The sequence below is a fragment of the Schistocerca nitens genome, chromosome 5 (genome assembly GCF_023898315.1).
Source record: "Schistocerca nitens isolate TAMUIC-IGC-003100 chromosome 5, iqSchNite1.1, whole genome shotgun sequence".
Classification (NCBI taxonomy): domain Eukaryota; kingdom Metazoa; phylum Arthropoda; class Insecta; order Orthoptera; family Acrididae; genus Schistocerca; species Schistocerca nitens.
Window position 1 is genome coordinate 482368857 of NC_064618.1, and position 24509 is coordinate 482393365.

The 24509-nt window shown below is 44.7% G+C and overlaps 1 protein-coding gene and 1 long non-coding RNA gene across 6 annotated transcripts in view; one reads left to right on the forward strand and one right to left on the reverse strand.

Annotated features, from left to right (window-relative positions):
- The window catches only part of LOC126260019 (uncharacterized), a 51730-nt gene extending 40452 nt beyond the window's left edge, over nucleotides 1-11278 (reverse strand). For both annotated transcript variants that reach the window (XR_007546592.1, XR_007546591.1), the window contains exon 1: nucleotides 11171-11278. This is a non-coding gene — a long non-coding RNA (uncharacterized LOC126260019). The remainder of the gene's footprint in view (nucleotides 1-11170) is intronic.
- LOC126260016 (ETS-like protein pointed) overlaps nucleotides 1-24509 on the forward strand; it is an 840855-nt gene that overhangs the window by 754042 nt on the left and 62304 nt on the right. For all 4 annotated transcript variants that reach the window (XM_049957178.1, XM_049957179.1, XM_049957181.1 and 1 more), the window contains one exon: nucleotides 16107-16262. In XM_049957178.1, the coding sequence (XP_049813135.1) occupies nucleotides 16107-16262 (156 nt within the window). The remainder of the gene's footprint in view (nucleotides 1-16106; nucleotides 16263-24509) is intronic.

Sequence of the window (24509 nt, forward strand, 5' to 3'; positions counted from 1 at the left end):
TTTTCGATTTCATTGAGTAAGCGCATAATCTACCAAAATTAAAATTATCTGTTTGCGAGGTGTATCTTCTGTTTCATTATTACACCACAGAACAACGCTCAAATGGCACTGAAATTATGAAATACGGGGTGTTCAAAAAGTCTCAGCAGTGCCGTATAATTGTTAGCCGCGCGTGCCGTATACCGCAGTGAATATACCGAAATAAAGCTCAGTGAAATAAAAGTTATTAATTTATTGAATATTAATTTTTACTGAGATAAACGAAACAGTGGAATGTTGGGAGAGTCCGCTTGAAGGGAAGTAACCCAGGCAGGCGAACAATCATACGGCACACGCGGCTAACAATCATACGGCACTCCGGAGAGACGTTTTGAACACCCCGTAATAGTTTATTGCGTGCAGCAGCCTCAAGCACAATTTCACAGTTCACACAAAATGTAAAAACCTCAGGGACAGCAACTACACCGACAGTATTTTGGGAAAATAATCTTGCAGTCTGAAGTACTGAAGTATTCCTAACAGAAGTTGAACATAAATATGCGAAGTAACTGCGGCAGATAGAAACACACACGCAAAAAAAGGTGTCTGTCGTCTTCTATTTACTCGGAAGAAGACTTAAAAAATAGAGGGGAGGACAGCACGGGTGGAAATTCGTCAGCAGGGTTAGTGTAGATGGCCCAAGTTCGTGTTCTCTTAGGTGCCACTCCAGTACCGAAAATAAATATGCTGCTGGTACTTAAAGTATGCGTAACTGGAAATTTTCCGATGCCGAAGCACTGGAAGAATGCTAATAAAGAAAACTTACTCATTCCACTCCAAGCTACAATGACGAAGATTAGTTCTTGTTTGTTTCAAGGTTCCTCCTGTAAGAATGAAGTTGTCGTTCAGTAACTGTAAGAAGTTTTGCCGATTTCTTGTGAAAATGTTTTGTAAGAAAAATGCATACATTAGTTTCTTTCACTCTAAAATGTTGTTCGGCGATCCTTAACTTTTACATTACTGGAATCTTTTCGGCTTAATAAAGTTAAGTGGTTTTTCTTTCTTGTAGACTTAATGACGTACTAATTTTTTTAAACTGAGTATTCCGTATATTTCTTATTACTGGTCTTTCAAAAATACTTTTACAAATTTTAGGGACAGGTTGTTTACATAAAACAAGAAAAAAGTTTCTATAAACGTATGTCCGAAAATTCTTCGTCTTCGAGTCATTAATGAAAGTTTACTGGTTAAGTGACTGGAGCACATCAACACACAAACTCTCATAATAAATGTTCAAAATTCCCTGCTCTGGCTTCAAAACACGCATGCATTCGTCGAATCCCGGACTGTCTCACTATTTCAAATAGTCCCTGACGGTTCAAATGGTTTCGCGGTCTTCCATGCGACGTCGATGAAGAGTTTCGGGATCCGGATGGTCTGCTGCATAGATAAATGGTTTGAGGTACCTCCGGAGATAAAATTCAAATGATTGAGATCTTAGGAACGTGCAGTCAAGGAACTGGTCATGGTCTACGTATCCATCTGTGATTGTGGATACCACCCAGTGCATCTCGCACACTGAGACTGAAATATGGTGGAGCTCCATCATACATAAACCATATGTTTCTTGATGAGATTGAAAATATCCGTTTCAGTTCTGACTTTGTTGTATGTTTCGGCAAAATTGTATTCTCATCTTCAAATGCACTGTAACGTCCGCCTGTCCTACAGTACAATCTGATCTCTACGGTATGCAACCACCTCGCAGCTGTTGTGTGAAAAAAATCACATTTTTCTTCCTATTTGCAAAGGCACATCTTGTGGTAGGCCTTGGAGGGTGTTCTGAGTATCTACAATTCCAGCCCACACATTAATCGTAAAACTGATGCTGCTGTCCAGTGTACGCTGTAGCACGAGGATTACGATCGGCCAATAGGTGTAGGTTGTGCAGATTTATTGTCATGTCTCTTGAAACGCTGAAGTGACTAACAATGGATTGGCAGTTTGTGAAACAAATAATCGGCAATAATTCTCCCGTGGTGGGTGATCGGCAGACATAAAGCTCTGCACACATTGATGAGGGTACGGATACACGAGTTGCTCGTGAAGTATCCCCCATGCTGAACTTGGAGGTGGACGACACGTCAGGGGCATTGTCTAGCGCTAATACCTGGCTCTCCTTCAACAGCCAGTAGACACGTCAGGGGAATTGTCTAGCGCTAATACCTGGCTGTCCTTCAACAGCCAGTACAGAGTGCTCTTCAAGGTCAGGCGTACGAGCAACACGTGGTCGTCTCGATCAATAGTCTGCGGTGCTACGGATTCTATCTCAGCAACGTGACGATAAACAGCACCGAAGATTGGATGACTCGGCTGTCTTCGGTATGAAAACACCGACTGATACAGCCCTGCTGCCTCGTGTCCATTACCATTCGCACCGCTGTACATAAAAACCGTGTCTGCCAGCTCACGAAATGAATATCCTGCCATGTTTGAACGGTGCGCTTTCAGTTAACGCACTGTCTGTAGTACAAGTACACATTAGACACCTTGAACGGTCGCTCCCGCCGGAGGTTCGAGTCCTCCCTCGGGCATGGGTGTGTGTGTGTGTGTATGTTGTTCTTAGAATGTCATCGGTCCCTAGACTTACACACTCAAGTAAGTGTGTGTAAGTCTAGGAACCGATGATCTCAGCAGTTTGGTCCCTTAGAAATTCACACACATTTGAACATTCTTGGACACCTTGAAGGCAGACGAATATAAACAAGTTCCCTTGGCAAACAACACCATCTAGCATACAATGAGTCAAACGGGTACACAGATAAGTAAAGTTGTTGGGTTGTACCTGAAACGCCATTAACGTCAACTCTAAAACGAACAGTGACCCAACCCAAAAATGCATAACTTAAAATGCATAACTTAAGAAAAATGGGGTTAATGACGTCTATGAAACTTAGCTATATTGAAACAGTGTAAGCTTCCTTTAAATTTCAAGTAAGTGTCGTTGGCAATAAATTCCAATACTTGTTTCATGTATGTCGGGGCACTTTACAAGTATTTTCGTATTTTTAAGTTAGGTAAAGATAAAACTGCCGTTTTTCAACATGGGTCACTTTTCGTGCCGGGGTAGGATATGATTATATCAGGGTCGGCCACGGCGTGCCAAACCGCATGCGAGCCGGACGCGAGGGCCGAGACTTGCCCTCCCTCGGCTTTGCTAGGTCCTTCCCAGAAGTACCTCGTGCAGTGCGACATGTCATTTAGAATTGCGCTGTGGCAGTTTTGGATCAGCACAACTCTCTTCAGTAGGGCAGAATCATGGTGTCCACTCTGTTTACCCTTCGCTGTTTGTTCTTCATATGATGGACGTTCACAGGTTTGCGCAAAAAGAGGCAGTGTAGCGATTTTTATAAATAAATGGGAATGACAGAGGAGACTGATGGGAACTCTAGATATATATTATGCAGTCACATAATCTCTAAATTTGCTATCAAACGACATGGCAATACCATGCAAAAAGGAATTTTAAGATTTAGTTGAAAATGGAAGAGCAAAAAAAAAAAAAAAAAACAACAATCGACAGACGCGATTCATCGTTCTCTACATCAAGAAGCATTCTCTGCTAAAATTAAAGGCATGAAGCATGTGAAGAAATTGGTGGTACGAATAGTAAAATTTCTGAAGTTACACACATTATTTCACTATCAGTTGCGATAGTTTTCGATGTAACTGAACGAAGAGTATGCAAACTTTACGTATTGCTGAAAAAATGTTGGTTAAGTTAAGACGCATCGTTGGAACTATTTGATTAAAAAAAAAAAGGGCATTAGACAATGGCGAAAAGCCGTCAAAGGTAAGCAAGTTAAGAATCTGTTATCCAGGGTCGAATGGTTGTCACGATGGAGAGTGCTTGTCCTTTATGTTCGACATTAGTGTCTTAACACTCCTAGATAAAGATAAATAAAACTCAAAGCTGCAAAGAAAACCGGGAAAAGAAAAGTACGAGATCTGTTCAAAAAATTCCGGTACATTCGTAATTGCGAGACAATGGTACATTGTATCGGAATACGGTTGACATCTCTGTACACGTCTGTGTTTAACGTGTAACTGCCAGAAGTTACATTGTTGTATGTCTGTTAGTTATTGTTCAGTGCTGTATTTAGTAGAACGTTGTGTCGCAAAGTTTGAGAATTTCGAGATGACATAGTCCCGAGGGCATGCAGCTTTACTGTATGATTAAATGATGATGACGTCCTCCTGGGTAAAATATTCCGGAGGTAAAATAGTCCCCCATTCGGATCTCCGGGCGGGGACTACTCAAGAGGATGTCGTTATCAGGAGAAAGAAAACTGGCGTTCTACGGATCGGAGCGTGGAATGTCAGGTCCCTTAATCGGGCAGGTAGGTTAGAAAATTTGAAAAGGGAAATGGATAGGTTAAAGTTAGATATAGTGGGAATTAGTGAAGTTCGGTGGCAGGAGGAACAAGACTTCTGGTCAGGTGACTACAGGGTTATAAGCACAAAGTCAAATAGGGGTAATGCAGGAGTAGGTTTAATAATGAATAGGAAAATAGGAACGCGGGTAAGCTACTACAAACAGTTTAGTGAACGCATTATTGTGGCCAAAATAAATAAGAAGCCCACACCTACTACAGTAGTACAAGTTTATATGCCAACTAGCTCTGCAGATGACGAAGAAATTGAAGAAATGTATGATGAAATAAAAGAAATTATTCAGATAGTGAAGGGAGACGAAACATTTAATAGTCATGGGTGACTGGAATTCGAGTGTAGGAAAAGGGAGAGAAGGAAACGTAGCAGGTGAATATGGATTGGGGCTAAGAAATGAAAGAGGAAGCCGCCTTGTAGAATTTTGCACAGAGCACAACTTAATCATAGCTAACACTTGGTTCAAGAATCATAAAAGAAGGTTGTATACATGGAAGAACCCTGGAGATACTAAAAGGTATCAGATAGATTATATAATGGTAAGACAGAAATTTAGGAACCACGTTTTAAATTGTAAGACATTTCCAGGGGCAGATGTGGACTCTGACCACAATCTATTGGTTATGACCTGTAGATTGAAACTGAAGAAACTGCAAAAAGGTGGGAATTTAAGGAGATGGGACCTGGATAAACTGAAAGAACCAGAGGTTGTAGAGAGTTTCAGGGAGAGCATAAGGGAACAATTGACAGGAATGGGGGAAAGAAATACAGTAGAAGAAGAATGGGTAGCTCTGAGGAATGAAGTAGGCAGAGGATCAAGTAGGTAAAAAGACGAGGGCTAATAGAAATCCTTGGGTAACAGAAGAAATATTGAATTTAATTGATGAAAGGAGAAAATAGAAAAATGCAGTAAATGAAGCAGGCAAAAAGGAATACAAACGTCTCAAAAATGAGATCGACAGGAAGTGCAAAATGGCTAAGCAGGGATGGCTAGAGGACAAATGTAAGGACGTAGAGGCTTGTCTCACTAGGGGTAAGATAGATACTGCCTACAGAAAAATTAAAGAGACCTTTGGAGAGAAGAGAACCACTTGTATGAATATAAAGAGCTCAGATGGCAACCCAGTTCTAAGCAAAGAAGGGAAGGCAGAAAGGTGGAAGGAGTATATAGAGGGTTTATACAAGGGCGATGTACTTGAGGACAATATTATGGAAATGGAAGAGGATGTAGATGAAGATGAAATGGGAGATAAGATACTGCGTGAAGAGTTTGACAGAGCACTGAAAGACCTGAGTCGAAACAAGGCCCCGGGAGTAGACAACATTCCATTAGAACTACTGATGGCCTTGGGAGAGCCAGTCATGACAAAACTCTACCATCTGGTGAGCAAGATGTATGAGACAGGCGAAATACCCACAGACTTCAACAAGAATATAATAATTCCAATCCCAAAGAAAGCAGGTGTTGACAGATGTGAAAATTACCGAACTATCAGTTTAATAAGTCACAGCTTCAAAATACTAACGCGAATTCTTTACAGACGAATGGAAAAACTGGTAGAAGCGGACCTCGGGGAAGATCAGTTTGGATTCCGTAGAAATGTTGGAACACGTGAGGCAATACTAACCTTACGACTTATCTTAGAAGAAAGATTAAGAAAAGGCAAACCTACGTTTCTAGCATTTGTAGACTTAGAGAAAGCTTTTGACAATGTTGACTGGAATACTCTCTTTCAAATTCTAAAGGTGGCAGGGGTAAAATACAGGGAGCGAAAGGCTATTTACAATTTGTACAGAAACCAGATGGCAGTTATAAGAGTCGAGGGACATGAAAGGGAAGCAGCGGTTGGGAAGGGAGTAAGACAGGGTTGTAGCCTGTCCCCGATGGTATTCAATCTGTATATTGAGCAAGCAGTAAAGGTAACAAAAGAAAAATTCGGAGTAGGTATTAAAATCCATGGAGAAGAAATAAAAATTTTGAGGTTCGCCGATGACATTGTAATTCTGTCAGAGACAGCAAAGGACTTGGAAGAGCAGTTGAACGGAATGGATGGTGTCTTGAAGGGAGGATATAAGATGAACATCAACAAAAGCAAAACGAGGATAATGGAATTTAGTCAAATTAAATCGGGTGATGTTGAGGGTATTAGATTAGGAAATGAGACACTTAAAGTAGTAAAGGAGTTTTGCTATTTGGGGAGCAAAATAACTGATGATGGTCGAAGTAGAGAGGATATAAAATGTAGACTGGCAATGGCAAGGAAAGCGTTCCTGAAGAAGAGAAATTTGTTAACATCCTGTATAGATTTAAGTGTCAGGAAGTCTTTTCTGAAAGTATTTGTATGGAGTGTAGCCATGTAGGGAAGTGAAACATGGACGATAAATAGTTTGGACAAGAAGAGAATAGAAGCTTTCGAAATGTGGTGCTACAGAAGAATGCTGAAGATTAGATGGGTAGATCACATAACTAATGAGGAGGTATTGAATAGAATTGGGGAGGAGTTTGTGGCACAACTTGACCAGAAGAAGGGATCGGTTGGTAGGACATGTTCTGAGGTATCAAGGGATCACCAATTTAGTATTGGAGGGCAGCGTGGAGGGTAAAAATCGTAGGGGGAGACCAAGAGATGCATACACTAAGCAGATTCACAAGGATGTAGGTTGCAGTAGGTACTGGGAGATGAAGAAGCTTGCACAGGATAGAGTGGCATGGAGAGCTGCATCAAACCAGTCTCAGGACTGAAGACCACAACAACAACATAGTCAGAGGAGAAACGCGTCTGCATTAAATTTTGCGTAAAACTCAGGAAAACGTTTACAGAGAGCCGCCAAATGATGCAGGAAGTCTACGGTGATGAGTGCTTAGGCCATACTCGGTGTTACGAATGGTTCACACCGTTTAAAATGGCCGGTCGGAAGTTAAAGATGACCCTTGTTTAGAACTCCCTTCGATGGCTGCCGAGGACGCTCCTGTTAGGAATGTCAACGAAACTGCGCGTGCGAGTCAAAGACTGACCGTCAAAGAGGTTTCAAAAGAATGTAACATTTTAACTGGATCATGTCATGAAATCCTCACAGCACCTTGGAATCCATCGTACTGCCGCCAAGTTCATCCCACGGCTCGTGAGTCAAGATCAGAAAGACCTTCACCTAGCAATCTGTGAAGAGCCTTTGGATCGCCCAAATGAGAACGAGATGTTCCTTAAGAGAATCATAACCTGTGATAAGCCGAGGGCTTCGCGTATTATGTAGGTCTACGGTTATGATGTTGAGACCAAGGTTCAATCTTCACAATGGGTCGGGAAAGGTTCTGCAAGACCAAAAAAAGCTCGTCAGAGCAGGCCAAATGTCAAAGCCACGCTGCTAGTGTTCTTTGACTTTGAAGGATTAATTAATCCATCGTGAATTCGTGTCACAGGGACAAACTGTTAATCAAATGATTCAAATGGCTCTGAGCACTATGGGACTTAACATCTGTGGTCACCAGTCCCCTAGAACGTAGAACTACTTAAACCTAACTAACCTAAGGACATCACACACATCCATGCCCGAGGCAGGATTCGAACCTGCGACCGTAACAGTCTCGCGGTTCCGGACTGAAGCGCCTAGAACCGCACGGCCACCCCGGCCGGCCAACTGTTAATCGATGGTAGTATCGGGACGTGTTGCGACACCTGCGAGAATGTATGAGAAGGAAACGACACGAAGTGTGGGGAGGCAATTCATGGCTTTTGCGTCAAGATAACGCACACACACATTCGTCCCTGTTGGTGCGCGACTATTGCACAAGAAACGAAATCACTATTCTGCCTCATCCTGCGTAACCGCCGAACGTGGCCCCCCGTGGTCTTCTTTTTTATTTCCAAAGTTGAAAACCCCGTTGAAAGGGCGAAGATTTGCAACAATAGACCAATTGGAAGAAAATTCGCAGACGGTGCTTCGCACGATCCAGCAAGAGGCTTAGCAAGACCGCTTCCGGAACAAGAAACGGCCTTGGTGGCGGTGTGTCAATTGCGGAGGAAAGTATTTCGAAGGAGACCATGCACAATAAGCGAAAGGTAAGCGTAAAAACTTTTTGTAGTAAAAGTTCCGGAATTTTTTGAACAGACCTCGTGTATATGACCAACATCAGGGACAGTTTGAGCAAATAACAACGCGGGGTGACACTCCACGAATTGAAGCCTTCACTGCATAGGAAAGTAGCTGGGCATAAAGAAAACCGAGGAGCTAGGCATGAATGAGAGAATAATTAACATACATTTTTGCCTATACTACAATAAGAAATCACTATCAGTGGAACAGAGATGTGACGATACCAGGCCGTTGTAAGACTAGATGTTCTGTGTGCATCAGAAACACAAAGCTTGAAGTGCAAAACTGGACAGTGCTTTAAAACAATGTATGGAATACAGAAGAACGACGAACTACATAACAAAGTAGTAAAGGTAACAGATACCATCAAGAAAAGAAGTTTGGTTTCCTTCGGCCATACATTTCGCATGATTGCAGCAGGCTGACAAAACTTGACACGTTTGACGGAAAGACCTGGTTGCTGTTCAGGGCCAAAAATATATTTAAACGGAAAGTAATTGACTGAATATGACATCAAGACTGTCAACTGACAACCATTGACAGAGGATAGTAGATATGTCGCACAGGCGAAGAAAGACAGGCAGACCTTACTCTGAACTGAAATAAACCCAATACAGCGATAAAATGGGAAGAAATAACTGAATGCTGTTGACTAATTGCCACGTAATTTGTGTTTGTTTCTCACGCTTCGCGCTTGAAAGTCAGACGTACGGTTACTTCCTCCGAGGTTCGATATTGAGCCATAATCCCATTACGGCTCCACGCTACAACGGAAACGGAAGTGTATCAGGACGCGATCTCCGTGCCGAAAGAAGGCGCCGATCAGTCGAATGAGAGAAGTGAGGCGGAGGTGCAGTAGTGCGGCGGCAGACGTGCGGTAAGCCGGGAGCAGGTGGCGGGTGGCGGGTGTTGCGCGCGAGTGCCGCCAGGCGGCTGGGGTCCGCGGCGCGGCGGCCAGTGCGAGGCCTTCCGGCGTCCAGATGGCCGCCGACGGCTCTGGTGAGTACGTGCACCGCGCCTCCACCTGTTGCTGCTCCCGGGGCCTGCTACCTGTTGATCACGCACACGACGTGCCAACTGCGTTGACGAAGTCGTTTGGCAGTTCCTGTCGCACGATAAGCCTGACAGTCGAGCTACAATGCGGCAGAAGGCTTCGGGGAACTTATATCTCGTGACTGCAGCTAGGAACACCCTAAATAAATACTTCAAAAAATTTTTTGCGGTGGAGAAGAAGACTAACATCAAATTTTGACACTGTGTCAAAAAAGTAACCACCTACATTAGGCATAATTCGCAACGTATTGGAGACACAGGTGCTAAGCTTAATGCAATAACTGCCAGGAGATAGTGTCACATCTCACATGATCTGACATCTTTTATATTTCCGAATTCCTCGCCAGCGAGACGTTGTGTCATATTACTCTAGCTTCTGTTTGCCATTTTTCCTCTCAAGCACCGCACAGTCCTCTCTGCTGCTTGTGTGTACATAGATGCAGTTCTTCTCGAGGCACGGTTCAACCATTCATCCTAAGAGAGCAAACACTGTACGGGATCGTTGACGTTGGTGAGGTCACTGAGAGGGAACGAGAACAGGAGCTGATATATCACCGAATACTATCGGAAGAAGAAAGTGTGGTACATGAGTTATGAGACTTGATGTTCTGTAGCGCTTAACACACAGCTCTAAAAGAAATGAATTCGTCCGTTAACGTACTAGCCTGCGAGAGGGTTTACCATCAGGCTCTTCCTACACACCACACAAGATGAAGATAACTCAAAACATTTGCTTTGGAAATTGCTACTTACCCGCCTGCTTTCCATAAGCAGCTAAACAGTCACTTCTCGCATCTGTGTGAGTCAATACGCTGAGACAACCCGCGTATATTGACACGTTCCCGGGTTCCGCATCTATTCTCCTCGAGCCACTGTGTGTAACGGAAAGATTCATTACAATTCGCGCTATCTAGTATTAATGCTTGCAACAAATTTTGTCTCCATTTATTTTTTGGAATAGAACTCTACATTCAGATATTTCATCTTTTCTCCGTACATTGTTGTTTCACACACAGTATCTGAAAAATACGTAAACGAACGCTTGCAAGTGTCAAATATCTTCGTGTCGTTCCACACGAAGTCAAAGCGACGCGAGTCGGACCAAAATGCTTCCGAAACATTTTCAAACAATCTGATGGTCAACATTTTTGAACATTTAAGGCACCAGATAGCAAAAAATTAACTGTGGAAAAATTCCATATAACAGCAGACAAACGAAATAAGCCATTATCTGAGTTATAAAGAACTAAATTGTGATTTTGTGTGTGTGTGTGTGTGTGTGTGTGTGTGTGTGTGTGAAACCACATCATTCGGTCAGAGTGTTCTCGAATGACGCAAGATACGGTTACGTAATAACTGTTGCGGAAATTGGGGATTGCACATAATTCGTATCAATAAAAAAGACGTTTTTCAGAGCGTGCAAATCAGGACCTATCACAATCTTTTAGTGGATTATAATTGCAAGAGATGCAACACCTGATACTTAGTGGGACGCAGCGACACAGACGCAAAGCTAGGACACACGATTTCGGGGAAATTGGTGTGAGCGCACTGTGGCTGCGTGCGGCTGGCGGCACGGCAGAAGCGCGACACTCACCCCGCCGCGACCGGCGTCCCTCTCCGCTCGCCTCGTGCGTGACCTGCGGCGCGGGATCTCCCGCGTCGCGTCGCGTCCGTCTGTGCAGAGTGTCGGGCCACAACTGCGTGCTGGCGGCGCGCACCACGCTGACACACATCCCCCGTATTGACTGCAGGATTTCCTGCGGGGCTCAATAGCAATCGGCAATGCCGGTCGGATGCTGGCCGTCCGGCCGGACGGAGCGGCTGCTGCTGGCGGCGCCTAATGAGAGGAAACGCCGCGACAATGACGCTTCCGTCGCGCCGCGGAAGTGTCGCAGCGGCAGCAGGAGCCGGCACGGGAAGCCAGGCCCGGTCCCGCCGGCGACCGGACGCCACCCCGGGCAGCCGCCGCTGCCGCTGCTAGTCCCGCTGCCGCCGCTGCGCTGTCAGTCGTTCGCCATGTCTACGGGCGCGAGTGCGGTTGTCGCTACGGAATACACGATGCAAGCTCCTATATCGCAAGGTTGCAGCCAACACTGGCTCTCCCCCGTGGGACTGCGAGAACACCGGAATGTACCCTTCTGACAAATTGTCACCAGTGTACGAAGGCGTGAGTGGGGAATACACTGTGATGGCCACTGTGTGTCTGGCTTCTATACTCCACAGGTGGATCAAATACAGGCTGGCTCGTGAGTGACTACAAGCGCGCCGAAATGTATCCTTCTGCCTAGGATGCACCGTGGAAATGTAACGGGAAAATCGTAGTTAACGAATTGTGTGCGTTGGACATTCCCATGCCCATCGCTCGCGTATAGGCACAGGGAACCGCCGTTCAAGCTCCCCGCCATCGTGTGTTTCCGTGTGGGCGTCCATTCTTCGTCGACTACAAGACCCGAGCTGCACTCTGTGAGCCAACAGGAAGGCTTCTTTCAACTCTCCGAGCACGCTAGCTGGTGCCCCTGAATATGTGCCTCGTGTTACACATAAGAGTGTAGTTCGTGTCTTTGTGATAGGACACGTGCAAATTCCCTATTGGACGTGTGGGCGCTCGTGCAGCAGCCTTGCATCAGGACATGGACTGAATGGAAATTATGCTACCTCGACAGCAACGTTGTCCGATGTGGTTATTCTCTGCAGACGTCACTAAAGCTGAAAGTTCATTACCTATATTATGAGCTCCACTACATGGCTACAGTTTTTCACTGTTCCAGTCAATCAGTCACCACAACTTTCGCGAAGTGTTAATTGTTGTGTAACAAGGGGACTGAGTGAATGAGTTTTTGTTGGTGATGACAACAAGAAAGAAAACGGAGAACCTCGGTGCCGCTACGTAGCCCACTCCTGTCGAATAGCACATTGGGTGTCACCCACATTAAGGTCATCAGCAGGTGGACGGATCACCAACATGTACCTTAACTATACGAGACATTGCAGAGAATATCTGGATTTATTCCAGACTCTGCACTCAGTCTTTTGGTCAAGAATGCTGGTGAAGAATTTTTCTTCTGCTACAAGGATTCGAATCGACTGCGTTCAGCTCGAGCTTCAACACAGTAGTCAAGTCGTCACGGATATGGCATGTGTTTCGAATAGGTGAAGTTTCTAATCGCTATTATTTTGACTATTAATTGCTATAGTTATGTATGTAACCCTCTTGAGTAAATTTATAGAACCTGTATTCAATGAATACTGTTAAAGACTATTCTGCTGCCACTACCATATACCTCGCGTGGGGATCATGAGAAAGGAAAGAGCTAATATTAGTACGAAGCACCCTCCGCCGTGCACTATGCCCTGGCTTGCGGAAGATCTGTATATCTGTATGTTTTAAATCAAAATTTTCATACGTAGTTCATGGGACAGTCAATACGTTACTGCTTCCATGTCCTCCAAACAAACTTACTTAAGCCATTACCGTAAATACCACTCTTGCGGTATCACCTTACCATTTTTGGGGCAGCTTGCTCGAATGATACGTTTTCAGCATGACGAAGACTAATATTCCTTCGATGCGGTACTAACAACCCGGTTGCAGTAGAAGAGCTACGTGCTAATCCACTCTTCTCACGGTTGTCTGGACTGACGTTGTGCTCTTTCGGCTTCGTCTTCAATTAAGCACTCAGCGACGATAGTGGTAACCTATTCAACCTAGGCAGAAAAACAGTTTCGATAATTTTTCGCTTCGATACTGTATACATAAGATATCAGTGTGACACAGCAGATGTGCTTTCAGCTCCTGTTAGCGTCCGAAGTTGCCACAGTACGATGACAAGAAAACATTTTCATTTCGTTGCATAGAATGTGACCGGTTATCCTATTAGTACACATGACGGCTGTACGTAGAGAACAAAAGCAGCGTGCCCAGGTCAGATGACCTTGAGGCACGTTAATAGCGCAGCCGTGCTCATACAAGGTGTTGTCACTTTATAAAAGCTTTCCTGTCCTTTGCATTATGTGGCAGTTCGATTTTTTTTCACCAGTCTTCTGGTTCCATGTGGCCCGCCAAGATTTCCTACCCTGTGCCATTTTCTTCGTTTCAGAGTATCATTTACACTCAACTTCCTCAATTATTTTGTTAAATATATTCCAGTCTGTTTCTTCCCTTAAAATTCTTCCCCGCTACCGCTCCACCTAGTGCCATGGAAATTATTCCCTGGTGTCTTAACACTTGGTCTATCATACTGTGTCTTCTTCTAGTTAGTTCCTTTCGTCCAGAGATCGCATCCTCCCATACCACACCTGAAACGTTCCGATTACTTGCTTTTTTTTTCCGCAGTCCATGGCTCACACTTATAATGCTGTGCTCCAGACGTGCATCCTCGAAAAATTCTGTAACGAATTAAACCAGGTATCACATACAGTTTGACGTGTTTTGGTCAACAATGCTCTCTTTGCCTGTGCTAGTCTGATTATTATCGTTTCTTCGTCCGTCATGGTTTGTTTTGATTCCAAGATACAGAATTCTTTCCGTTCGTCTCCTACATGGTCTCCATTTTGATGTTAAGTTTGTCTCTGATGATCTCATTTGTGATACTCCTCTTTAACATGGATTAACTTATGCTCGATATGTACTGATCCCACGGAATCGTCTAATAAATCGAGAAAGTGCAGGAATTCGATCCATCGTAAGCTTAAAAACAATTTACGTGCCCACAGCGTTATTCGAAACAAGCTGAGTAACAGACATTGCCCGTGTGTATGTATTTATTCCAATCTTAGTCTGTCTCCTTCTTCCCCTTTCCTCCTTCCCCTCTCCTTGTCCGCCTCCTCCTTCGCCCTCTCTCACTCCACGTTATCACACACGAATAGAACTCTGATAGTTCTTACTTCCTCAATATGTCTTTCCATATCGAAACTAATACGTGTACTAACTTTAGTTGAAATCGTTCTAGGGGTCCAGGATGAGCTGATTGCTCGTGACTTTTCTCGTGCATATGTAAAATATATTTAACACATTTCAGACGTATTTGTACACGTATTTCACCTTTATCTCTATCAAATTTCTCTCTGCAGTTTTATTTTCAGGCAGGTCAATGTGTATGGCGTCGTATCTCCTGAACTATTGTGTCGTATAACGGTATATTTTGTTAAGGACATTCAGCAGCATTTGTAGATACTGTCTGCGAAATAGGTTGCGAATAGAGTTAGTAGTAAAGAAATAATAAATTAAAACGTCATACGGGATGCCATAGATTTTTTTACGCATCGCAGTATCTGACTTCATATCTTCTGAACTGTGCGTCGTAAAATGATACAATTTTGATTGTACATTCAGTGGTAAATGTGAGTACTGTTAGCAAAATGTGTCGCGAATACTGTTAGCAAAATTAAAACGCCGTGCTTCATGCAGCATCTTTACTGCACTAACAGTGAAAATGCAGAAAGGGGTAAAGTTTTTTCCTTTCGTTATTTTGTAGGAGCCGTCGCCAAGGAAAAGTTTTGTAAATGTTTGCAATCATGTGCAAAGTGCACTGAGTGCCCCCATTCTCAAGTACCGGACGACTAATGTGCGGGTAGCCGCGCTTCATGGGCTGCAGTGCTTTTCCAGTCCACCACGACCCCTTTGATAAACAGTGTGGTCAGAAAATGTCTGAAACGCTTGTAGGGATGTTGCAGGGCAGGTTGTACCGAGATATGAATGTTACAAAAAAAATTCGATACGTTGCGCCGTTTCCGAGTTATGTAGCATTGAAGTTAGCCAATCATCTCGTCGCGCGCGTAAATTCAAGTTTCAGCTAACGAGACAAAGCACTCGTTGGGCAACACCACCCCTGGCAGGCCGCTTGAATGCGAGCGCGCGACGCCCCGATTGGCTAAATTCTATGCTAAATAACTCGTAAACGGAGCAACGTATCGAATTTCTTTCTTAACATTTATGTCTCAGTACAACCTGCCCTGTAACATCCCTACGAGAATTTCACACATTTCCTGACCACCCTGTACAAGTTGTACTTACCCACATAGCGATTCTTTCCAGGCAGGAAGTGATACACGTGTACCAAGTTTGGTTGAAATCGGTCCAGTGTTTAGGAGATGTTGTGGAACATACATAAATACATACATACATTCATATATACGTACATTAATTTTTATAATATGTATGCACGCGCGCTCGTGTGTGTGTGCGTGCGCGTGTGTGCGTGCGCGTGTGTGTGTTAGCTCGCGTGTGTGTGTGTGTGTGTGTGTGTGTGTGTGTGTGTGTGTGTGTGTGTGTGTGTGTGTGTGTGAGAGAGAGAGAGAGAGAGAGAGAGAGAGAGAGAGAGAGCACTTAAAATAAGTGCTAAATACCTCTCAAGAACACGTCGCAGAAGGTTGTAAGATGTTACGAAAAGATTGCTTTGTGAAAGTTGGTTACGTCTATGGACGTCTGCGAGTATTTTGGGCATAAGAGTAGAAGGTAACACTGGAGGCTTTGCGGGGACACGTTGTTTCGCCGGAGGAGTGACCTGGTGGCATGGGGCGTTGTGTTGCAGAGGTGGAGAAGGAGCGGTCGCTGGGCACGGCGCCGGCCGGCCTGTACGAGTCGGTGTGCGTGCCGGACCTGAGCGAGTACCTGGGCAACGCCGTCGCGGGCGGCGCGTACGGCGCCAACACTCCGCACGGCCAGCAGGCGGCCTTCCTACACGACGGTGAGTGCCCGGCCAGGCGCCAAGTCCACTCTGCCTCGTGTTTCACCGCATTTAGGCCTGTTGCTGTAGCTATCTGATCTAAGATGTCTAAGTGTCTGTGGAGGAATGGCAGACCATTCTTCCACAAGTGCTGAAACTAGAGATAGTAGTGATGTTGGACGGTGGGGTCTGAAGCGAAGTCGACGTTCTAACTCATCCCTAAAATGTTCGATCGTGTGGAGCTTGGGACTCCAGGCAGGCCAGTTCATTTCAGGAATGTTGTTGTCCACTAACCATTGCCTCATAGGTGCCGCCTTATGACGGGGTGCATTGGCATGCTGAAGCAGTCCTCGTCTACGCTGTACGCAGAACACAATACTGTAAAAAAAATTCACATCCTTCCTCTTAAATGTAATAAGATCACAGCCTAACCTTGAAAAATACCTTCATATTGTAACACCACTCCCTCTGTACTTCAGTGTATTGTCTTTTGCCAATCCCAAACTCTTCCATCGGATTTCCACAGGGTATATAGACTCGCCACTCCAAATTACTCGTTTCCTGTCGTCCACTGTCCAGTGACGTGACTCTGTACACTATCTCTTACGCCACTTAACACTGACGACAGGAATGTGTCGCTTATGAGGAGCTGATCGACAGTGTGCCCCATTCCCTCTAACTCCTTGCGGACACTAGTTGTGCTAGCTGGACTGCTGGTACTACTTCTTACAGCCACCCTCTCCAACGCTCGACGGTGCCTGCCCGTCAGTACACGAGGTCTGCCTGGTTTTGCTTATAGTAGCTCTTTCGCGTTTCCACTTCTCATTCACATCACCAATGGTCGAATTGGGCAGCTTTAGGAGGATTGAAATGCCCCAGATGGATTTGTTATTCAGGTGACATCCAATGACGACTCCACGTTCGATGTCGGCGAGCTCTCCTCACCTACCCTATCTGCTGGTATTGCTTTCCTACAGTCAACACAATACCCCTCGCCTGCTTGTATAGTAACAGGTTCACCTCTCGTGACATTTAGTGGTTGATTCCGCACTGCCGGCCTCTGGGGGGCGAGCGTTCTAGGCGCTTCAGTCCGGAACCGCGGTGCTGCTACGGCCGCAAGTTGGAATCCTGCCTCAGGCATGGATGTATGTGATATTCTTAGGTTGGTTAGGTTTAAATAGTTCTAAGTGTAGGGGACTGATGACCTCAGATGTTAAGTCCCATAGTGCTTAGAGCCATTTGAACCATTTTTGATTCCTCATTTCATAAGCCTAAGGGCGTCCGGACATTGTTGATCAGTGTACGTTAGAAATAACATATAGGGGAGGAGTGCAGCAATTCCTAAGTTTTTAAGAAACTGATAGTATGGAAAAGAGTAAATACACTCAAGATCTTGCACCAGTGAGCACAACATATTCTTTACCTATGGACTCTCAAGACTAAAATCTCATATCAAGTCACTGCCGTAGGAAATTTAAATACGCGAACCGCAGTCACTGACTGTCAGTTATTTTAGTTCAGCGGTATTTCGTACATTTTCCGCTGCTATGTCAATTTGACATGATTACTACTAACTTTGATTACTGAACACTTTCAACATCGAACGGAATATTTCTTCCATTTAAGCCAAGCCAGTAGCTTGTGTTTGGACACCAAATAAGAAAAAGAAAATTCGAAATGTTTCCATGTTTAGTGTTCTCGTTTCGTTTTTCAGTGAGATACAGACCGGCTGGATAGGTAGACTGTAATGTGACACGTATATCTCATTTAGTGGCAGTAGGTATGACAGTTTTTCGAGGTGGGTTGTTTTCCAGTGGAATATTCTGTAAGGTGCCGGAAAAAACAACATTGACTTATATGTTGACTAGTCTGCTTCATGTATAGGGCGAACTCTAACTCCATCAAAAAAAAATTCGGAGGATGTATAGTGAAATTTTCTAAGTATTTTGGAATGAGGGACATATGGTGTCCTTGGACATATTTCAGGGTAACTGATTTCTTAATGCCGTTTAGCTTTGTAATTGTATTGCACTGGAAATGTCTGCACAATAGTGCAAAAGTAGTGTCTTTCTTGAAACAAACTTGTTTTATTTGCTAACGATTCTTGCTGTTGACAACAGTAATGCCTGCGGCCGTGCGTATAGTACTGATCAGATCTCTGTCGGGCTATTTTTTTCTGTGGTATTGGTTAACTTTAAGTGATACAACTCGTAATCAGTAGGCTAAACCAGTCCGTATTGCTATGTAGCGCTGTTGGCATACAGGTAACACTGCCGGAAAACAACCAAACCGTAGACAGGTCGGAGCACCATTGAGTGCAAGTTTGAGGACGAAGCGTAAAGTGAACGGAAGTGTTGGCCACGCCAAGTATCGTGAATGAATGGAACTATTCTGCAAATAACGCATGCATACCGCATAATGCCAACAGTTGACTGTTTTATAGGTATTTTCAGTGCACTAAAGATACCAAGATAAAGGGGACAAGAAATTGAACGAAATGCAGTCAGCCTGAAACAAGCCACCGGAGACCTCGCGTCCCTTATTCCGAGATACTGGAAAAAATATCCCTGAGCAACTTGCGAAATTTTGTCGGTGGAACTGGGCTTTACCCTGTAGATGTGGTTACCGAGAGGCGGTGACAGGTCTGGAATTCCGCTTTAGATTCATGCACTAGTATCTCGGTGTAGAAGGGTTTAACATTGACTTCCTCAAACATGTGAGCGAAGTGCCAATGTCACATCTGTCCCTATTCATGATTATGGAACCGAATTGGTGTAAAACTAGATGCCAACAAAAGGCTCTCTGCGTTTCAAAAGAAAGAATAGGCCGCAGAGTTTAATGTCGGTGTCACAGAGGTGAATCACAGTCCCAGGTGTGTTTGTACTAAAAGAAACTGAGTAAATGGTTGTTAACAAACTGCCTGTTGGCGTCTGTGTCTGGTTCTTCGGCTGACGTTTGTTTGATGATTTTTCTGCCTTTTCGCCAGCAAGATTGGCTGGCATTGTCACAGCTTCACCCTCCATTGCTGGTGGTGGACTGGAGTCGAGCTCGCGGCCACACATTATATGTACCTGTTGCAACAACGCCCAAGGGCTTCTCCGCGGTCATTTCCGCTGCGATTCTCCCCGCTGCGGTTCTCCCCTTGCTACTTGGTGGCAACAGTCGTTCGCTGCATCACGAGAATCCAGAATCCGTTCACCTTCAGGCTTTCTTCTCTTGTTGAAGCTGTTGTCATATTTGTGTATTTCTATAGCTTCCATGAACAAGCGAGTGCGACAGCTCTTCTGTACAGCCAGAACATCCGTGTCGGCGAATTTTACTATGTGATGGGTGTCACATAACGTGTCCTCCGCCGCGGCTAATTTCTCCAGCTGCCCCATCCTGCAATACGTCTTATGTTCGCTAATCCTAGTGTTGCTTGATCGTCAATTCATTCCAACATAGACTTTTCCGAAAGTCCAAGGTATGAGGTATATTCCCGACATTGTGGATGGATCCCTAGTCTCCTTTGCCGACCTGAGACACTCTTCGATCTTCTTACTGTGTGAATGTATGGCAGAAAGGCCGTACCCAGCATTTCTTTTTACGGTGTGTCACTTCACCTCATTGATTCTGTGAACTTCTTATGTAGACTAATTGGTGAAATACCCATTTCTCCTCAGATCGCTTTGCAGCTACTGCATCTCGCGTGTTGCGGCTCACATATTCGTCTTGCTCGTGTTACGAGCGTATTAATCGTGCCTATTTCCTGCTCAGGTGATGATTTGACAGTTGGTGCAGGTATCGGTCCGTATGTCTCAGTTTCCGATACACGCTGTCCCCCAGGTTTTCAACATATCATGTGACCAGAGCATCTGGAAAGGGCAGCTATTGGTCCTTTTCCACCTCCATGATAAATTTTACATGCTTGGAAACTGTTCAGGCGTTTTACGAAATCACCGAGCTGTTCCACACTATGGATCCGCGCAATGAAGGTATTGTCGACCTCATGTGCCTGTGCTTCGAGATGTTCCACGAAGAAGTTGGCCACCAATGGACTAAGTGGACTGCCCATCGCGACGCCTTGGAAGTGTTAGTAGAAGTTGTCCTTCCACATGAAATAATTCGTGGTGAGACGTACATGAGAGAGCTTGGTGACATCTTCCGGGAAAATGGAACAAATGCATTCCAAAGAGTCATGGGATGGCACTTGGGTAAACAAAGAAGCAACATCAAAGCTGCCAGGCTGTCGTTTGGTCATTGAGGCACAGGCGCTGGACTGGGGACCCTGTAAACCTAAGGTGTGCTATAGATACTGACGTTGCGTGGATCTGTGGTGAGGAACAGCTCGGTGACTTCCTAGGACACCTGAACAGCCTCCATGCACGTAAAATTTACCATGGAGTGGAAATGACCAACAGCTGCCCTTTCTACGTGTTCTGCTCATGACATAGGGTGAAAACGTGGGACACAGACTGCATCGGAAACAGACACAGAGGGACCGATACCTGCAACAAACAGTTCAGTCATCACCCGAGCCAGAAAAGAGACATGATTAATACGCTCGTGACGCTTAGAAAGACCAATGTGTTCGCAACACTTCAGACACAAGATGCAACAACTGGAAAATGATATGAGGAACAATGGGTACTTCACCAGTTAGTCTACATAAGAAGTGTCGCAGAATCAAACAAACGTAGCGACATTGTGTCGTTAAAAAAAAAATGTGGCGGCTACTGCCTTTCTGTCACACATTCGCAGGATAATGCACAGAATAGGTCGTATATTGCGCAAACACAGCTTAAAGACTATTTATAAACCGACAAAGAAGATGAAAGAGTGACTCAGATCGGCAGAGGAGGAAAGGGACCCACTTGTGTTGGGATTATTACCGAATACCGTGGACATGAGGATAAGTGGATATTGGAATGAATGGACGCTCAATCAGCACAAAACTACAAGCGTTGCAGGTTGGGGCAGGTGGAGAAATCAATGCCTTATGTCCGACACCGACCATACAGTAAAATTCGCCGACACGCTGTAGAGAAGAGATATCATATCCGCTTGTTCAGTGAAGCTATAGAAATACACAAACATGACAGAGAAGAAAGCCTTAAGCTGGACGGATCCTGGATTCCCGTGCTGCAGCGGACGACCGCTGTAGGTAGCAGGGGATGAGCAGCTCCGAATATGACCACGGAAAAACCCTTGGCTGTTGGAGTGCCAGGTATATATAATCTGCGGCCGCGAGTCCACCACCAGCAATGGAGGGTGAAGCTTTGACAACGCCAGCCACTCGTGCTGACGAAACGTCAGAAAAATTTTCCGTCCAACTTTGGCCGAAGAACCCGAGACAGAAGCCAGTAGGAAGACTGTTAACAAGTGGCCACGAAAGCCTTAACAATATTGTAGACGGTTGTTTCTTTTGGGTTAGCGCGACCGGGGAGTGCGTGGTACAGCAGAGTAGGCCGATTATTGGGCATGAAGGAAGAGCAGTCTGGAGTGGAGCAGTAAGTGCAGCGGAGCGTGCGCGGCGTGCCGTGCGGGTAAGGCGCGGGCCGGGCCGGCGAAAGTCCGCAGTCTGGCGCAGCCGCAGCCGCGGCCACCTCGCCGCCACGCATGCTCTTCACAGGTAGGCCCGCTATGTAGTGCGTGTAGCAGCTGCTCGCGCTCACGCTCATCTCAGCCGCCCCGCAGATTAGTAGCTGAAAGTATGGTACAGCAGTCACTCTTAAGACGCTCTCCATATTAAACGGTTGCCTACAGTTTTAAACGATTCTCACCGACCAAATCACTGTACACGATAGTTATCATCTAGTCGTGAGTCATGTTGATGAGTTACAGCTCATTTGTGATGCCTTATTTCTTAAGTGTATCCTCACATGTACGTTGAAAATTTTGTATCTTTTGGTCACTATTTAGTCAGTCGGAAGTTGGCAAACCGCGTCTTAAAATGATGGAATGTTTCACTGGGAAATTTACAGCACATCCACGTCCATTAACCCATTCGCTGGTGAGTCTGTGGCAGCAGTGCACTTCCTGTGCGCGCCTTACCCTATCCCTGGCTGTGCAGTGCTGGTCGTTTCTGCCCGTCCCCTACCACTAGAAACTATCCACAGACATAAAGGGGATCTCTTTCGCAGTAATTGTCTTCATCAACATCGTCATCATTTTCATTCCTGTAAGTCGAGCGCGGGAAACGCGAGGAACGATTTTCTCAGGCCTGAGATGCAGAAAGACCAAGATCGACGGTACTAACAATATCTTCACTATGAGACGAAGGAAAATTAAAGTAATCCTCATTAAATTCATCCTCAGTATCACTATTCATAAAAATCGACCTTTCCACCTCCGCGTTCGATAACCCGCGCTTGAACATCTTCTAACTGCTTCGTAACACGCCTCTATACTGTAATCCCCCAAAATGTGCCATGTTGCATTAAAACATTTCCTGGCGCTGTTGGCCGCTGCCGCATATGGTCGTCGTTAGCAATGAGCCCGCGCAGGTTTTCGATGGGTATCTACGTCGCAACTAATCGTCCCAACTAATATTCTTCCGTAAAAAAAAAAAAAAAAAAAGCTGTAAATGGAAACTATGAGCTGTATCTAAACATCGTTTCTAATGATCATTCACCAATTACCTGCTGTAAACTGGCTAGCACAGTGAAGTACCCACCACGTACGTAATGTTTCTCGGCACATTTCTGCTTCCATTAACTCCTTTGGAAGTGTTTCAAGTGCGAAATCACATTCAGTAACTGTTCAACATGAATGTTCTCTCGTGTTCATGTAGTATTTTTGAGTTCTTCGTTTCCATTTCTACAATGATTTATGCTATTTGTGCCTGTGATTACAGGCTGCATCATTCTCCAAGTCTGCATGTCGCCTCCACTATCTTTCGCCATTTTCTGTTCCCTCTCCAGTACGTAAAGTATCACGTGTTGTTCCGTTCCGCTCATGGTGCTGATGGTTATCTTTCCTGGTAGCCCGTAGTTTCTCCTGTTATTAAGGCTTGGAATTGTTTCTCGTATTTTTCTTTTTTTGTGTGTGTAATGTCTGTTGTAAGGTCCATGTAACCTGCAGCATTGTGTCATTGTAGCTAATCCGAAGAAAAAGATGTCTGATTATAGCGTACAAGTATCTCTATGACTTTTCTGCCTTCTGCTTGTTTTTTGAAATTTGATCAACCGTGTTTCTCTGTGGTACTTGAATTACTAGGCGATGACGTGTAGATCCGACCCGCTCGAATAGTATGATGCTCTGACCTCTTATTCCCGAAAATTCTTCGATAGACACACAAAGATCGATATCGCGAGTCGTACTTAAGACCAGTGGTCTGCAAAACTGCTCTCCTGGTTCTTTTATTCCGTGCCATATAGATAATACCCAGTCTGCGCTCAAATCTCCTCAGAAGAAGCTTAATGGAATACATAAACTGCGGGCAACATTCATTTAGTTCAAGTATACCTTTGCTAACTCCATTGTTTCTGAAAGAATGTTTTGTGACATAAACCACTGCTCAGCATTACACAAAGGCTTCGTTGGTAAAATAGGTTCAAAACTGTTATTACATGTTAGGAAGAAAACACAAGATAGAATTCAGCTTAAAACGTATCTATGTCACTGGTTTTGGTAATTCTTAGTGTTAACGCTGTTTCCTTGTCGGCAAGAAGCAGCTTCCTTCTCCGTAACCGAGCGAGGTGGCGCAGTGGTTAGCACACTGGACTCGCATTCGGGAGGACGACGGTTCAATCCCGTCTCCGGCCATCCTGATTTAGGTTTTCCGTGATTTCCCTAAATCGTTTCAGGCAAATGCCGGGATGGTTCCTTTGAAAGGGCACGGCCGATTTCCTTCCCAATCCTTCCCTAACCCGAGCTTGCGCTCCGTCTCTAATGACCTCGTTGTCGACGGGACGTTAAACACTAACCACCACCACCACCACCACCACCACCACCTTCTCCGTATGAAGGTCGATTGGGGCAGCTGTCATAGTTCGTCTCACGCCTCTTCGTACTCTTCTTTTAACAATCACATTGTTTTCACGAAACATTATCATTCGCAAATTGCCACCATTAGTTATATAGCTTCCTCACATAACGTGCATCTCCAACTTGTAGCAACGGTCACTAGATGCTACCGGAAAATTCCTCTTGACCATGCCAAGTTTGATCTTCCATCGGAACGTAGTAAATACTATTTTGGCTACTCTTCTACAACACACATTTAAATCAATAAAAAATGAAATCATTTTTGTTTTTTTGAGAAGATCCTGCCTATTTTGACACACA